We start from the raw sequence: 17179 nt of genomic DNA on the forward strand, positions 1-17179 counted from the left end.
GATTGAAACATCATTGTCTTTGTTATGCAACGAGTCAATGCAATTTTAATGAAGTTAAGCATTCCTAAACTAGATTAGGCACCCACCTAGGACGCAGTGGGGCGACTAACGGGAGGGGCTTGGACCACAGATTGAGAACCAGCACTGTAGACACATGAAGGGGGTGGGGAAGAGGCAAGTACGTAACCACTCAGGGCATGGCACAGGAGCAAAATATTCATCCCCACTTAACATGTCAATCAGGATTAATACCCTCACAAACCTCTCCTTTAGGTGCATCCAGGTCCTTTCACTAGTGGAGGCACCCAAGCAAAGGCAGAGGCGGTAATATAAGGCAAGACAGGACAGCACAGGAACACAACACCAAAGCCCAGCGGTTTCAGTAGCACACCACGGAGCGTCGCCTGGACTTGGGTTTCACGTCTCTGCGTCTCTAACAGTGGTTGACAGGCGTAATGAGCGATCACTCACGCATTTCGAGAGCGTCATGCATGTCGAGTAACATGTCAGAACTCTTGGAAGTCACACATTTCTGCTTTTTTTAATATTTTTCCGCCAGTGGATTACTCATGCAGCAGTTTCTGAGGCTGCATATGATATTGTTTGCATGCGGATAAACTTGCAAGAGCTCACAAGTCGCTGATTCTGCACTGTTGGAGGATATTAGTTGTGCACGTAAACTTTCAGCGTAAACATTATACTTGTCGGCTGCCCGTGAGCACTTCGCGAGATGGAGTTGAAAAGCGCGTGTCGTATGTTTCTTTTCCCGGTTCAAATGCTCTATTATATAGTCAAAGCAAGTTTCTTGTTGCTGTTGCCAAGCAGAAGGAAGGATCTGACCAAGGAGGTGGTGTTGATCACTGGTGGGGGACGAGGCATCGGGCGTCACCTGGCTAAGGAGTTTGCCAAGCAGGGGGCCAGAAAGGTAATTTAATTTAACTTCGGACAACTAGTTGCACCCACATTGCTCTGTCCAAAGAAATGCATTAGTTAACAACTGAAGTTATTTTGCAAGCAATTTGTTTTGACAATGTATGCTTCTGCTGTAGGTTTAGTTTGTGTCAAAACTAGATGGGCAGTCTGACCCCCCTCCCACACACACACATACACCTCCCTCCTCCTGGTAGCCCATTTAGAACCTGCCCACCCTGTCCCAAGTGTGTTGTTGTTCCACTGTTCTAAGAAAGCAGGGATCATAACCCCTAAGTAGCCTAGTTGGTCCAGTGAGACCGGAGACAGGCCCTCAATTTTGGTTCAAGTATTGCACAACAGCTTGGGTCAACCAGAGGGCAGGTCTGGACAGCGTTTATGGCTGATTGATTTGATTAAGTGCAGTACTGGCCTAACATTCATTCTGCTAAGGTCTGAGGTGATTCTAGTGTGACTGACATGTCTACATGTATTATCTAAAAAGTTAGGCTGTGATAAAGGCATTTACTCTGCTTGTGTGTATAGTGAAGGGGATATATGCACAAAGCCTGACCAAAACTGCTTCAATGTCATTCACATAATAACAGCACTACTATTACCCTATTACCTGAGCAGTTTTTGCACTGTTGTAAAATCTGCCAAAATATCAGAACACACCAAAAGGCTCCATAATGTTTTTAATAATAGAAAGATTAGGTTTTTTTTCCAGGCATAGCATAAGGACATGAGATGCCCTTTATGGAGTGTATGCAAAACTATATGAACCCAACAAAAAGAGTTAGGGAGGAACAGATTACGATATCTTGAATTGGTCCAAAGGTGGCAATTTTAACCTGTAACTGAAAGGCAATGTCATCAGATTACAGATTCTTATGAGGTCATAGACCAAAATAGGTCATATGATGAAAAGTGATTTTTACTATGATACTGAAGATCATTATTTTACCCAGCTGGATCTTTCATGCTGTTTCCCATGTTTTGATTGCTCTCTAGAGAACAATCAACGGTGTAACATCCTGTTCTATAGATATAGATTTAAGGGGATCCAAATATTATCTGATTACATTGCTAAATTGGACTTATCCTTTGGATGTCGTTTTTGCAAATCCTTAAATTACAAATCAATATTCTCATTGTAAATCAGTTTTAAAAACTCATCCAGCCCTACAAATTACAGAGAATCACCCCACCCATCAAAACCATGACCCCTCCCATCTCTCCTCACCCTCACTATGAGTACCCACTAAAAAGGTGCTTCACTTGGGTCTGAAATGCACCAATGGCTACATAGACAGACCCACATCATCACAGGTCAGTCTCTGTTCCTATCATCATTTCCAGCTATGGTTTGTCTACCAATCCAGTGGGTGAACATTACACAGCTGAGTGCCTGATTACCCACTAGTGTCTTTTTAGCACTAATGTGTTAATACAGAGCAAGCTCTATTTTTGGTCACCTCAGATGGGAGTCATCATTACACATAGAATACAACTGCATTGAGCAGCCCAGCTGAAAGTTTTGGGTTGTAATTATCTGTACACATGTGACATGGGCTCCACATCTTGGATGCTCTCTTAAGGCACAACTTTAGCAGCTTGAAAACATTGCTAAAAGCATAATGAAACACTAACTGCCTCCCTCTGTCTTTCAATGACATCTCCTTGGGGAAAGAGCAAGAAGAAACCAGTGGGTTTTAAAAGCTTTACTTTCGCAGCTGCACAACAAAGGATATCACCATGCTTTTCAGCCCCCCATTGTTGGGTATTATCTAGGTGTGAAGGCTTTGAAAACAACACCTGTGGTAATGTGTATGACAATTACTCCCTGCCTAAAGAGATGCTAAAAGGAAATAGGAGGGGAATTATGAATAGGTCTAACCTCTACGAACTTGTGCTCACCCCTCTTTGAGCCCCTTTATGATTGGCAGCCGGAATTTCCTTTTCCCCCTGCTTCGGCTTTAGTGTTTTCACGGCGTGAGGAAGACTAACTACAGTGTTGATGAAAGAATCTGGCGAGGTGGAGAGCCGAGGACTCAGGAGGGGAGCCAGGTCTTCTTGTGTGCTTTTAGGGGGGAACCGTTGCAGAACGAAGCTCTGAAACAATAAACCAGACCAGAAGTATTTTCAAAAACAGTATCCAAGTTCAGAGCACTGCAAGAGGGGCTTTCAAAACAATCCCAGTAAATAGCTGACAACTTGAAACAGCATATTTCTTCAAAGCTCCTTTTCCAAGTATTTTTCAGTACCATGACAACAACTCTGGAAGAAAGTGTTTGTAGAAAACCTACATTTTTATGTGGATGTTAACATTACATAAAGAGGTCACTGCAAGGAAGATGAACCAAACTGAACCACCGACAACAGGTTTCTGTGGGTGTGCGTTTGTGTGTTGTGCTGGAGGCGGGAAGCACACCGCTCCCAGCTGGGTATTGCCCTGCAACTGACCTTGCTGTCTCCGCAGTAATTAGACAGCGGCAGGCGACTGCCTCCTGAACTCCTACTGCCCCCTCTGTGTGCCGCCTCTCTGCTGGCCCATACAATGGGTGTGAAAAGGAGGGTTCAAACCCACCCATACATTCAGACCTGAGAGATAGAGTATCACTGTAATTCAGGTGGAGCTACTGGGGACACGGAGACATACATCTGCACTCTCTCTCTCTCAAGGTCTTGTGTCAAGCTTTGCAACATTAATTTGTTGATTAGAGAGCTTTTACTTACAGCATGTGTTGACAGTAAGTCTTGTTAGGCATGCCTAGTTAAAACAATCACTGGTTTATCACTGACAGCGAAGGGGGCTTGTGCAAGGTCAATTAAAAACTGTTTTGTTACTGTTTCTGTCCAGATAGCAATTTGGCCAACGCTTGTTTGTTCTGAGGGTCTTGTGTGTTGTGACGGGTGATAAACCTAATGAATTAAATAACATTTTAACAGGAGAGCACAGTTAGTGCGGACTTTTAATGAAAGCTGTCAGCTTTGTTTGTAAGGCTCAAATCCTATTAAAAGCTTTCAGTTATTTATCAAGACCTGTCTGCCTTCACTGATTACTCAAATGGGCTTGCAAATGAAGCAAACAAAAAAACCCAATCAAAAGCAACTCAAACAAGGGCTGTTCACAGAGGGAGCCAAACCCTTATTGCTTCAGATCTGATAAAGAAATAAAGAAGACATTCCAGACTGTAATCTTTGATGTCTCTAGAGCTTTACAGTGTCAGTCTTCTGTGTTTGGTTTTCTTCCCATATGATCACCATCAGAAATTAATTTGGTGATTTTTTTTTTTTTAAGGGTTGTGACCGTGCAAATTAACATAATGTCATTGCCCGTATGTATGGCTCTGGACAAATGCTGAGTAAATTTTAAACCATTTGAAAATGTCCTGTTATGCATGATGACATGCTTGGTTTAATATGTGCAAAAGACGTGTGATCATCTATCGCAATTGAACCCTTGTAAGTGGTATGAGACACACTTTCTTTTGTGTGTGTTTGCATACACACACGGTCTTTCTGTCTCTCACATACACAAGATCACTTTCCAGAAGACTTTTTGCTCAAATATTAACCTTGGTCACGGGCGACCAGCCAAATCCCACACTGGTGTCCTCAGCACTTCACACACGCACTGTTTTCAGACTCCCTGACCAGAAATGACGGGGCTCATCTGCCCAACAGGCCGTGTAATCTCTTTGAGAATTTGTGTTTGAGAGATGAGGAGGGCTCACCCCCTGATTTCATTACCTTTCCCTGACCCCAAAGACTGACAGATCTAATTGCCCAATCACTAGTCCCCCACCTCCATCCAACCCCATGTTCCCTGCTCAAATGACCAGCCTTCATTTAGTCTCCGGGTGGATGAAGAGACAGTTCATTCACACAGCAACCCCCAAGCCTTTAATCTTGCTCGAAAACTATTTGTTGGAGTGAAAATGGCCTCTCTGTTCTCTGAATGAAAAGAGCAGAGCTGCTCAAAGATCTCCACAGTTACACCAGGTCTCGTTGCCAGAAAAATTGCGAAAAACATACGTAATGTTTTGTTGATGACTGACTGACTGTAAAAAACAACCCTTTTTGTTCGATTCATAAGCAACCATTCATTTGATTTGCTTCTGATTTTTGCACAGTTTCAACACAGAACATGGAAACTGCATGTATTTGTTTCTAACCTTTTTAAAAATGTTATTCTAGGTGATCTTGTGGGGCCGAACAGAAAAGTGCCTAAAAGAAACAGCTGAAGAGATCTTTCTGTCAGGAACAGAGTGCCATTACTTTCTGTGTGATGTGGCCAATCGGGAGGAGGTTTATAAGCAAGCCAAGGTGGTTCGAGAAAAGGTACACCAGCTTAATGTTTTTAATGATATTTCTACTTGCACTAAGAGGAATGTCGTCTGCACCAAGTGAAACACTTCATAAATATTTCTATGTGATGTCTCCTATGTATATTTCATCTGAGTTGCTCTGTCTCCCATCTGGTGTATAGATTACACTTCATCTGAAATATATGAATCAGAGTTAAGAATATTGGTTACAGCTCTGGTGCAGCACAAATGTATTCTCTCTTGAAAGCAGACCGAAAATGCATGAGATCTTTGACAATGTTTTTTTTATCTTATTTTTGTGCCTTTTATACTCAGGTGGGCGATGTAACGATATTAGTGAACAACGCTGCTGTAGTCCATGGCAAAAGTCTGATGGACAGTGATGATGATGCCCTACTGAAATCCCAACACATCAACACCATGGGACAGTTCTGGGTAAGACTTGCAGAAATTAAAGCAGAGGCAGTTTGCGTGCAGAAGCAGGGGGATTCCTCTTAGCAGGTTATCCTTATCATTTTCATATTTGGTTATAGCATGGCACTATTTACAGTAGGGACCCCCAGACTTGTCAGTCATGACTGCTATTATGGCAGGTTAAGTGGGGTATTTCCAAATTGCCTCTCAGCCCCTGAAACACCAGAGGAATGGCATTTTTATTTTTGAATGAAGATCAAAAGACTGTGTCATATGCAGACAGAAATGCAATTATCAACGAAATGGAAATGTAATCTGTGCTCACACAGTGTGCCTGTTTCTCTTGTCTGTTCTTTTTACTCTACTGAATATATTTCACCTATTTCAATGCTTTCATCTACCTTGTCTTTATTCTCATATTCATTCTCCTTTTTTTTCTTTTCTCTTCTCATCCCAGACTACAAAGGCCTTCCTGCCTCGGATGTTGGAGCTGCAGCACGGCCATGTAGTGTGCATAAACTCCATCCTGTCCCAGTCTCCCATCCCTGGGACCATAGACTACTGCACCTCCAAGGCCTCATCACTGGCCTTTATGGAGAGTCTGACGCTAGGGCTGCTGGACTGTCCCGGTGTTGGCTGCACCACTGTGCTTCCCTTCCACACCAATACAGAGATGTTCCAGGGCATGAGAGTCAGGTATTTATAGATGCTATGTGTAATTGGTTTATCCATGCTAGCTGTGCGGTTCCAGGGATGGCAAATGGTCCTTAGATCAGTCTGTCCACCACTTTGGTCCAGACTGAACAACCCCATTGGATCGGTTGCCAAATTTTGTACATTCATGTTACCCATAGGATGAATCAAACTGACTGTAGGGATCCCCTGACTTTCCTCTAGCATCATTGTGATGTTGACATTGGTGGTAGTGAAATATCTTGGCAATGAATTTGTGTGAAATTTGCTGTGGTCCCTAGAGGATGAATTCTATTGAGGTTGAGGTTGGTGATCCTCTGACAATCTCCCAACTGTAATGAGCTACTCCCTAGTAGATCATAATAAAAGACAGGGAACCTCTAAAGTGTGAGTTTATGACTTAGCACAACCCGCAGGCTCTTTGCAGATACTCCCCCACAGTTTTATTGTGAGTAAGAACGTTCTGTATTAACTGTGCCTTAAACAACAGTTTATGGTCAAAATAGTAGCACCTCAATGACTTAAAAAAGAAATTTGTATAGTCACTCATTAAGCAATTTGTTGATTTTTTTTAAAATTTTTATTCATTTCTGTCTGCCCCCTAGAAGCTACTGTATCCTGGGGCCTTTTATACCTTTCCCATTTGTTGTGTAATAGCTTCAACATTTAATATACAATTTGGCAGCTTAAACCCACAGTTTATCTAAAATATGCTGCTATGCTGCCATAAAATGCATATGTCTAGCTAGCTACGGCATTCTTTACTTTCACTGTCATTTCAAATAAAACTTTCCACCCAATTGCCTGTTACAAGCAGTGGATACACCTTGAACGTGGATTGTTTATTTTATCAGAATGATCATTTTATCTCAAAACTACTATCTTTTCTTTTGTAGGTTTCCCCAGCTCTTTCCACCTCTCAAACCTGAGGTAGTTGCCCAGAGGACTGTGGATGCAGTCAGAGCTGACAAGGCCTTCCTCTACCTGCCCTGGACTATGCATGCCCTTGTTATTCTAAAAAGGTAAAAAGTCTTTTGTTGTTGTTGAATTATTTGTTTTCATTATTTTAATTGTTTCATGCTCAACATTTTTTCCCTGGTCTTTATGTACTTTCAGCTTCATGCCACAAGTTGCACTTGAAGAAATCCACAAGTTTTCGGGGAGTTATACCTGCATGAACACATTCAAAGGGAGGACATGAACCTGGATTGTACACAATCTGAAAGTGACTTCAAGAGCTCTGGGGTGTAATAAAGGGAATATGGACCTTAAGACATCTGGAAGCCCCTGGAGGCCCCATTACAGTGTGAAGACAAACACTTAGGGGACATGCAAGGTGGTTGCTTCGGCAAGTAGAATTAATTGATAAACTGCAGGATACACCCTGTTCCCGTGTGTGTGTGGGTGCGTAAGTGTATAATATGGAGGAGTGAATGCCATTCACACTATGAACAGAGGCCATGCATACATAGTTCTGTACCAGTAGTTATTCTGGGAGTTTTTTGTGTGACACTTAGTCTGTTTTTACACCTCTTTTTTTTATTCTCCTTTTAATGTGTCTTTGAATAAAAACAAGTTAATAAAATGGAGATTTAGAGATGCACCGTGTTTCTTTGTGCATGATGAAAACAGAAAAAGTGAACACTTGGGAGGTACACATTGTTTTGTGTCTGGGTTTTGACTCCCTTGGCAGTGTTTTGATTTATTCCAAGCATGAGATCAGTGACTGTGACAGACGATGTTGTCAAAACATAAAACACATGCTGGGGAGGGGGGATTGGGGAGGGGGGGTGGGCATGTGTACTATCGTTTGCTCTCTGCTGTCAGAAAATGGTGTAATTCTCCATAAGCATAATGAACTCAAAACAAGTCGGTCAAGACCTCTTACCCACTTTGCACATTGATCTACCACATTAAATGAACGTGGCCAGGCAGAGACTGTTCTGTTTATTGACTTCCGAAAGGATCGCTGTCATCTTAAGGCTTTTATTATTGAAGTAAACTTCTAAAAAAGTAAACTGTTGTATTGTCTGTTATGAAGATGACAATATGTCACATTTGGTTTTATTAGCTTAGTTTATTCTCATACAATCTTACAATGTCTGCAACTGCTACACAATTGTGGTAGTAGATGATATAAATGTGATATGCATTAGTGAAACCCCAGAGGATACTATTCCAGAAAAATAATGGGACAATATGGAGCCTCTTTCCTTTAATTGCATATGAATCTGAGCATGTTCCAGGAGGCTTTAGCACAAAGCAGAGGAAGGGAGCTGTGGAAATTCTCATAGATGAGATTTATCACTGCGAGAGTCACACAATTACGTTTTATATTAGTGAGGATATTATTAAAGTATGTCTTAAAATTGAGGAGAGCCATGCTTGCAAGCTGAATTAGCAAAGATTGTCAAAAAAACCTTGGAACTGAAATGAGGCAAAGGTCTGTCCCCATGAGAAGGTAGCAAGAAGCTTCTGATCTACCACTACAGTAGCTGATAAACACCTTGATCTTATGTGAGTTGAATGAAAACCTGTAACAGTCATCAACAACATAACAACAAACATAGTTTAAAATTCTGGGAAATGTGCTTATGTGCTTTCTTGCCAAGAGTTAGATAAGAATATCGATACTCTCATGTACAATAAATATGAAGCTAAAGCCAACAACTAGCTTAGCATAGCATAGTATAAAGACTTGAAAGCAGTGGGAAACAGCTAGCCTGGCTTTGCCTGAAGGTTAAACAAACCTTTCTTCTTTTAGAGTTGCTGAGATTGGTATCGATCTTCTCACAAACTCTCTGCAAGATAGTCCAAAATAAACGTATTGCCCAAAATGTAATACCATTCCTTAAACTGAAATAGCCTCAGGGAAACAACAGCATCTTAGACACTTAACTGTGTCCATGTTGGGGATGTTAGGGGAAAGCTTATGTTCCATTTCTGTCTTGAAAGATCTCTTTCCACTTCACACATATTTTAGTATAAACATTTTAGACATATTGACTGAGATTGTTCTTGAGAATACATAAAGAAACATACATAAAGAAATCAAACAAAAGATAATGGCACAGCAAAATGGAACACCTCCAGTAAGGATATTTTGTGCTAGAAGAAGGACTCCAACATGACGAAGCATTTACTTCAACATGCCATGAATCTAAAGGAATGCACCATGTTCAATGTGTTGCGGTCTCCCAGCTACAATGATGCCCCAGATACTGCTAACGCTAACAGTAGCAAAGTCTCATGGTCTGGTAAAAAAACAAAGGTGCTGACATTTACCTTTTATATTGAAGGTTAACGAATTATGTCAACAAATTATTCCAATATATATATTCTTAGTTCAATTAGTAGAATCGGAGTCAGAATCGGAATCGATTAAATTTAAATAATACCTAACTAGGGCTGAAACGGTTCATTGAAACTACTAATAAGCATCGATGCTTTGTTTAATCCATATAACTATATACAGTGCACTGTTTTGTCCGGACAGTTATTACTGTCACACATCGGGCTTACGCTGTGGACAAGTGAAGACGACATGATTTAAAGGCATGGATTGCAAAATGGAGGAAGAGAAGAGAAAATAGTGAGGGACGAAGAAGAGACAGGCCAGAGAAAATTACAGGATGTGTCCAAAGTATGAGATCATTTCAAGCTAAATGAAAACAATAACTCTGTACAACGTGTCTACTGTAAAACGGAACTAGCTTACCACAACAGCACGACAGCAATGCTTCAGTATCTGTGCAGAAAGCATCCAGTCTACACATCGAGTCCACAGAGTGTACCCAAAACAAGGTAACCTTAACATTAGCATTTAACTCAAATCATGATTGCTAATTGAGATGAAGGCTAGTATAGGTAAGGCACATTTTTTAGTTGTAAATGTATAAATGTGTGTTTGTTGTTATTGTTCTTTGACTGGTTAGTCCATGAGTTTGGGTTGTACAGTGGTTACAGAGTTATGGTGCTTTCAGACCAAAAGTGAAGCGAGCGTTCGGGGCGGTGAGTTTACATACAAAGTCAATGCAAAGGCAATGCGAAGGAATTCGCATGAATTGAATATTTTCGACTCAAGTGGGAAATTTGCATGACGCTAAGTCGCGATAGCCTACCATGAGATTGTCCGTACGTCACCGACAGCTTCAGAGCATTGTCTGGAGATGGCCAGGAAGAGCAGGCAATTGAAAATCTGCTGGCCGACTGAGAGCTGCTAAATTTGGGCTAGAGGAGAAAGGAACAGCAAATAAACACCCGTGGTCGGATTGGATTATGCTCTGACAACTACGCCATTTGCTCAAGGGAGCTTGGAGTAAACTGCTTTTATTAAACTAGCTTTTTACTTTAGTTTTTGGGATTACAACATTGATTTTTCTTCACTTGAGCTTCTCAGCAGCTAGATTCCGTGCACAGCCAGTTCCAGTGTTGTTAGTGTCGTTTGGCGCTACTTCATATGTCACAAAACTGGACATTGCTGGGAGAAAAGAAAGCGAGGTGGTTGAACTACCTGGTGAATTCAGAAAACATGTGTATGTAACTTTATTCCAGCTATCTATCGTTGTACTTTACCGTGACCAAGTTAGCATAGCATAAGCGATCGATCCGAACTCCATTCAGAAAACAAACATTTTAGAAGTTGTTGTCCTGCTGTCTTGCTGACAGACCTGACAAAGCATGAATTCATGTGTTTGACAAATCTGCATCATATTGTAGTTATTTCTGCATTTATTGGTATTTAATCACAGCAAAATGTTTACTTTGGGTTCATACAGCTATAGTAATGGTGAGTTGTGTTTATTCGCGTTATCGCTGTCTGTGAACACTCCAGCAATGTCCAGCGATAAAACCCCTCGAAGAGAGCGTTGCGTGGTTTAAATTCGCGTTTGGTCTGAATGCCGCATTACACAGCTGATCCCAGCAAGGGCACCAAGCAAAAGTATTTCTTATCCGATTACTCAACGAATCGATGAAATAATCTGTAGAATACTCGATTACTAAAATAATTGATAGCTGCAGCACTATACCCAACCCGACACCTAAGCAAAATTTTACTTTTATTCACCTGTAATTTGAAAAATGCCAGCTATACAGTGCATAAAGGTCATTCTGACAAATAAAGATGTGACTCACAGAGAGAACCTAGATGGAAGCAACTGAAAAGTTCAGGTTAAACTGCGCCACAAAACACAAAACTATTAGGGATCATGAACTGTAATAAAGTAACTAATCAGGTTAAGGAGGGTTCACGCCTTTTATTACATCACAAATGGTAGACAGTGAATCAGAAGTTGTTAATGTTTAATGAAATGAGGCTAAAATCTGACCATGTTGAGGTTTGTTCACAATGCAGGAAAGGAGTTGTGGTAAAAATGAAAATATGGTACTCAGCTGCACTTTTCTTAACCTCTTGTGGACCCTGTTTTATTTTCAACAAACTTAAGCTTTGTATGGTGTCTAGAGTGTCCATGTTTGAATTAGGAAAATACAATACAAATACAAATCAACTACAACTGTACAGCTGGAGTTGAGTCCTTTCAGTTACAGGAGCTTATTCAAATGAAATGTCAGTGCACCATTTAGAATTACCGGAGTCTTTAATGAAACTGCTGTATAACACGATCATCTGTCTATAATGAAAGTCTCACTTTCTTTTACAGCACATAAATTGACATGAAAAAGCATTTGCTTTCACAAATTAATAGACAGTTTGATCAATGTGTTGACTTGTCATAAGAACACACAAAGCACCTCCTTATCTACCGACCTGAAACGAGACCTCATAATTTAATTCCTTCTGTATGCTTACCGAGATGCTCTGATTGTCCTTCCCACGACTAGTAACTAGTATATTTACATCAGAGCAAAGTGCAATTTTCAATGAAAAGGAACAGAGCACAAATTTGTGCTTATCTGTAGGCCATGTTGTTTCCTACCTTGCTGCGAGGTTAATAATGAAGCCAATACTCTTTAACATGGAAGAGAATACGTGCAGCATGATAAAAAAAAAAGCAGATTGTCTGCTAAATATTGAATTTGAAACCAGCCAACACTGAAGGGACACAAGTAAAATGTGACTGTCAACTTGAAAGACAAGTGAACTCTATGTGGTCTTGGGTTCTGTAAAACAAACACACAGAGTACATGAAAAAAGAACTTTAACCTTGCTGCTTTGAGAGTAATACTTCAACACCTAGTAATAAACACATAAAGGGATATAGAGATCACAGATCCTGACACAGAGAGACACCCCATATCTCAGCACAAGTCAAAGCAAGCATACACAACCAAAGGCGAACCCATGAGATTGGCTATAAAAGCTGGGATAGTGCCTGCCCTTTGGCTGAAAGACAAGGCTCATAAACATTCATTTGAATCCTAGCGAACCATAAATGCCCTCCTGTGCACTCACGATCGGGCCGCACATTGTGATCAGTAGGTGACCCACACTGGGTGGGGAGGGGCACAGGCTCTGCTGAGAGTGAACCCGAGCCTCTTTCATGGGCCTGTTTCTCATTCTCTGAGTGTGCTGTTGCGAAAGCACAGGGAGAAGAAGCATGTTGGGATGGAACTAGGTCGAGGAGGCATGTAGTTCACGAATGCTGGAAGAGGAGGGCTAAAATGGTTGGAAATCTCATGGGGCAGGTTCAGAGCAAGGTTAGCCAAATACTGGATGAATCAAAGGGGGTTTGGAAAGACTTTTCCCTGCTGAAGGCGCTCAGCTCTAGGGTGACTGACCAGCCACAGGTGGAAGCAGAGGACTTAAGGTTTGGTCACACGGGGAGAAATCGGAGATTGTAGCTGTCTCAGCTGTGACCACATTCCCAGGTGTCTGTGCTGGACATTCCAGTTTTATTTAGGATTGCTGCTACTGTCCTAAAACATGTAATTACAAGTCTAAAAGCATTTTTTCCTTTATTTCAGAACAGTTAATTTGAAAAGACTGTGCAGTGAATTGAATCGTTTATTCTTCATTACCCCTAAAAATGCACCTTTGTTACTGAGTGTCCCAAAATTCCCCTCTTTTATACTTAAGAGGAAAGCAACAAACCTTTGAGTGTATTTTTCCTATATGCTGTCCAAGCATTTGTAATCCCAACACAGAGGCTTGGAAAGTCAGCCTCCAATGATCCATTAAATATATTATAGGCGCCCGGATCTGGAGTCCATTTGGCTTGTTGTGCAGTGATGCTGAACGCATGTAAAACCCCAGCCAGTGCAGGATTCTGTCATTATTCACATCACATACACTTACAGATCCTGTGACTCCTAGTTTCCTGGCAGATGTTTCACTGTGACTTTGAAGCTTAATATGGCTGTGCTGCATCTGATAAATGTGTTTCCAAAACAAGTGATATCCAATTTCACTTCACATTCAATTGATATCTGTAAAATATAGAAAAAGTTTTGTCTACTTGTCTCTTTTAAAAAATACCATAGTTTCTGTCAATTTTACAGAGCCTGTCATAATGCAGAATTTGTACTAAAGCTCATAATAGATATATCCTTGCTTGCACTAATATGCGCAAGACAAGTGATATCAGAATGGACTATTACCTGTAATAAACCCCATAAGTCTGTGTGTTTTGTGGAACAGTAGACATTGCCTGAAGCAAATAGCCAAATGAGCCTGAGGCCCCATCTACACTACTCCGTTTTAGTTTAAAAACAGAGAATTAAAACGAATATGATCTCCGTCCACACCAGCACACTAGCTGCATATCAGAGTTGATCTCCATCTGTACTAAAAGGACTGAAAACGCACCAGTTCTCATACGTATTAACATAAACTGGGCATGCACCTGGCAGTGTAAACATGAAGCAGATGGTCTATTCCATAGTTACATTCGGCGAAAGAATAAAGTACTACAGACGAAGAACCACACCAGATTTTATTTTGTATGGACCAAGAACAAGCTGAGACTGTTACTGAATGTAACACGAGAGTTAAAAGTGGCTGTGGTGGCGAAAAACAGACTGTGAATCGTCGCAAAGTAAATATAGCGAAATACACAGTACTGGTGTAGGCTGTAAGTGTTATTTGCACAGTACAAAATATTTTAATAAAAATACCCTGTCAAAAACTGTTAGTAGCATCATGTTTCTACTTTGTATGACTTATGAGACCCAATCAGAGAGCCAAATGTGAGCGTCTGCGTTATCGTTTCTAAAGTCCTCCGTTTTTGCCCGTCTTCACTAAAACATTCTCTGAAATTTCTAAACGAAAAACGGGGTTTTCGGAGCGTTTTCAAACGATTTAGGTCTTCATTTTCACCATTTTAGTCTGGACGGGAGGTACAAACATAGCAAAAGGTCTCTGTTTTAAAACAAAAACGCAATAGCGTGGATGGGGCCTGAAGCCAGGGGCAATGAGATAGTAGTGGAATGGAGTTCAGCAAGGTGTTATTTGTTACAGCTCTTTATCCGCTTTCTCTGAACAACGCTGTTAGCACCCTCGCCAGTGTGTTGCTGGGTTCATCCATCACAGGGTAGGTAGTATGATAAAAAGGCTCAGCCCTAACCCACAGCAAGGGACCAGCCATGACGCCTCAGTTGACCTGTCAAACTGTAAGACTTATTATACACTGTGGTGTTAAAGGTCAAAGGGAGCTGCAAGCTCAGAGGGTGTCGGTCCTCAAAAACACACACACACGTGGCGTAGATAAATGTTGGAAATTAGCTGTAGTCCATTAATGAATGAGTCAATTGTGTGAGACATTAGAGTCAGAGGGACATGTTAAGTAGCAAATATACACTGCATCTCTGTCTGCAGAATCTTTTGCCAAGTAAGTTATAGGCATAACTTTATATCTTCACAGTCCTTTCTCCACAGCGTGCAGAGAAGCACAGAATATCTATATGGTGATCTTTGTGGGGAAAAGGCTTTGGAGCTACATGGAAAACATTTTCTCTGCTATTGCCTGTTTTCCATTAAGGTTTGTTTCTGGAACATCATATCATATCAACAGATATGATTAAGAACAACACCAGATCAGAGCTACATGGCGCATGGCACCACTGGGAGAATGGCTCACTTGCAATCATGTTTTTTTTAAAGAATTGCCTGTTTTTGGTAGTTTGAAATTTTGAAAAGTGCCATACATACATGGTTTCTGTTACCCTGCCTACCACAGATTTCAAAAAGAGAGAATTTGCAACTTCAGTTATGATCCCTGTCCCATATGAAATAAAAAATCCCTCTGGGTCATTCACCTACATTGTGAAGCCAAGAGAGTTCTGTTTCACATGTGGTTTCCAGTGTTCTGCTTTTGAACGCTGACAGTTAACAGGGAGAAAGTGGGAGGTAAGCACAGAGGGACAAACAAAGCAAAGTAAAGCCTGCTTTTCACTGTGAGCAGAAGGCAAACACTCCAAGGGGAAGGGTGTGGGAGGGTGAAACACAGTTCACATTGCGCGGATGGGCTCAGGATATTTATAAAGCCCACTAGGCATCACGTCAGGAGAGCACTGCTGAAAAATGTTGTTCCCAGATGGACCGCCTCAGCCAGATTTATTTATTACAGAACAGCTTCCTCATAGATTACGCAACAGTGTCGCAGCACGAGTGAACTCTGTGGCTTGGTGTCTGTTTCCAGCCGCCTGCCTTGCTCAAGGTGAATCAGATGTGGGTCAGATGGAGGGCACCGTCCTCTCAGCACCCTCATTTTAAAGCAGATATCAAAAAGGTTATGCCTTTTTATTTTTTTTTTTTAAGCCATTGCTCTCTCCATGAAAAATGGACACATGAGATTCACAGGTCATGGATTCTTACTAAACCACAGACACACTGATAAAACTGACAGGAATAAAAATAGATGAAATAAAGGCATATTTTCTTGGCTTATGTAAAAGAGCAGACAGTTAAGATGCTCGTTTCAAGTCTTCTTGGCACCAAAGCTCTCGATCTATCACAGGACTAAATTACACAAAAAAAAGGCCTCCCAAGCCAGAGCCCTCATTCAAATCACATGACCACTTCCAGGCCTCTGTGAACTACACCTGAACTTAGCTAAATGGAAACAGACCAAACACATAGTGTGCGTCAGGATGAAAGCATCCCTCTGGAGAGCTGTTACTAAGGGTTTTCAGGAGAGGATGTGGGTTATCAAGCAGTGCAGGAGAGCTGAAAAGCACTTCTTTTCTAACGATTGAATCAGCATGGGGCTTAGTTATATGTCTGAGCAAAAATCACACTCAAAACCTTTACATCACATGAGTACAATTCTCCCCTCATTCTTAGCTTTATTAAAATGGTCCCTCATTATACTGTTGTAGATTATTTTCTATGCATACAGCTTTCATATCTGCATCTCAGGCTGACATCACACAGAGGTGAGAGAACTAAAAAAAGAATGGCATCTGCAAGTGACTGAAAAACAAACCAGTGCGAATTCCCTCTGGGTGTATTTTTCTTTTAAAGCTGACTACTAAAAATACTTGAACACTCTTAAGTCTGAGACATCTTTAACAAAAACAAAAAACATCCACAGACAGTTTAGCTAAACAAGGGCATAGATGGTGTGGGAGGTAAAAACAGCAGCCATCCTCCTACACATGACACACTACTGAACCTAAAGATGGGTGCGTGTGTTTATATTGCACTTGTACATTGTCCAAGTGCTATGAATACTCTTGAGAGTAAAAGAAAAGAAGGAGAAATGAGGAATAGCCAGTTTTTGTTTGTACCCTTCACACAGAAGCCAAGAAGAGTAATTGCCTGCTCAACACCTCAGAGGTGAAAGGTTGGCTGGGAATGTGGGGGGTGGTCACACAGCCTGCTGTAATTACCCTGCCAAAGGACAAATGAGTCTCCCACCAGATCACTG

General features: G+C 41.2%; 1 protein-coding gene across 1 annotated transcript; it reads left to right on the forward strand.

The window, feature by feature from the left end:
• The first annotated feature begins 243 nt into the window (after positions 1-243).
• dhrs3b (dehydrogenase/reductase (SDR family) member 3b) lies at positions 244-7947 on the forward strand. The gene is made up of 6 exons (XM_046029325.1): positions 244-925; positions 5113-5256; positions 5559-5678; positions 6115-6353; positions 7247-7372; positions 7467-7947. The coding sequence occupies exons 1-6, from the start codon at positions 731-733 to the stop codon at positions 7549-7551; spliced, it is 909 nt and encodes a 302-aa protein (XP_045885281.1). The 5' UTR covers positions 244-730; the 3' UTR covers positions 7552-7947.
• Positions 7948-17179: the final 9232 nt, after the last annotated feature.

Source organism: Micropterus dolomieu, linkage group LG18 (assembly GCF_021292245.1).
Source record: "Micropterus dolomieu isolate WLL.071019.BEF.003 ecotype Adirondacks linkage group LG18, ASM2129224v1, whole genome shotgun sequence".
NCBI classification, from domain to species: Eukaryota; Metazoa; Chordata; class Actinopteri; order Centrarchiformes; family Centrarchidae; genus Micropterus; species Micropterus dolomieu.

What these genes read in the sequence shown, in the direction of transcription:
- dhrs3b (XM_046029325.1), top strand. Translation starts at nt 731, where the DNA reads ATGGAGTTGAAAAGCGCGTGTCGTATGTTTCTTTTCCCGGTTCAAATG. An exon ending in CCAAGCAGGGGGCCAGAAAG is followed by an intron (nt 926 to 5,112) that starts GTAATTTAATTT and finishes ATGTTATTCTAG; the next exon opens with GTGATCTTGTGGGGCCGAAC. An exon ending in TTCCAGGGCATGAGAGTCAG is followed by an intron (nt 6,354 to 7,246) that starts GTATTTATAGAT and finishes TTTCTTTTGTAG; the next exon opens with GTTTCCCCAGCTCTTTCCAC.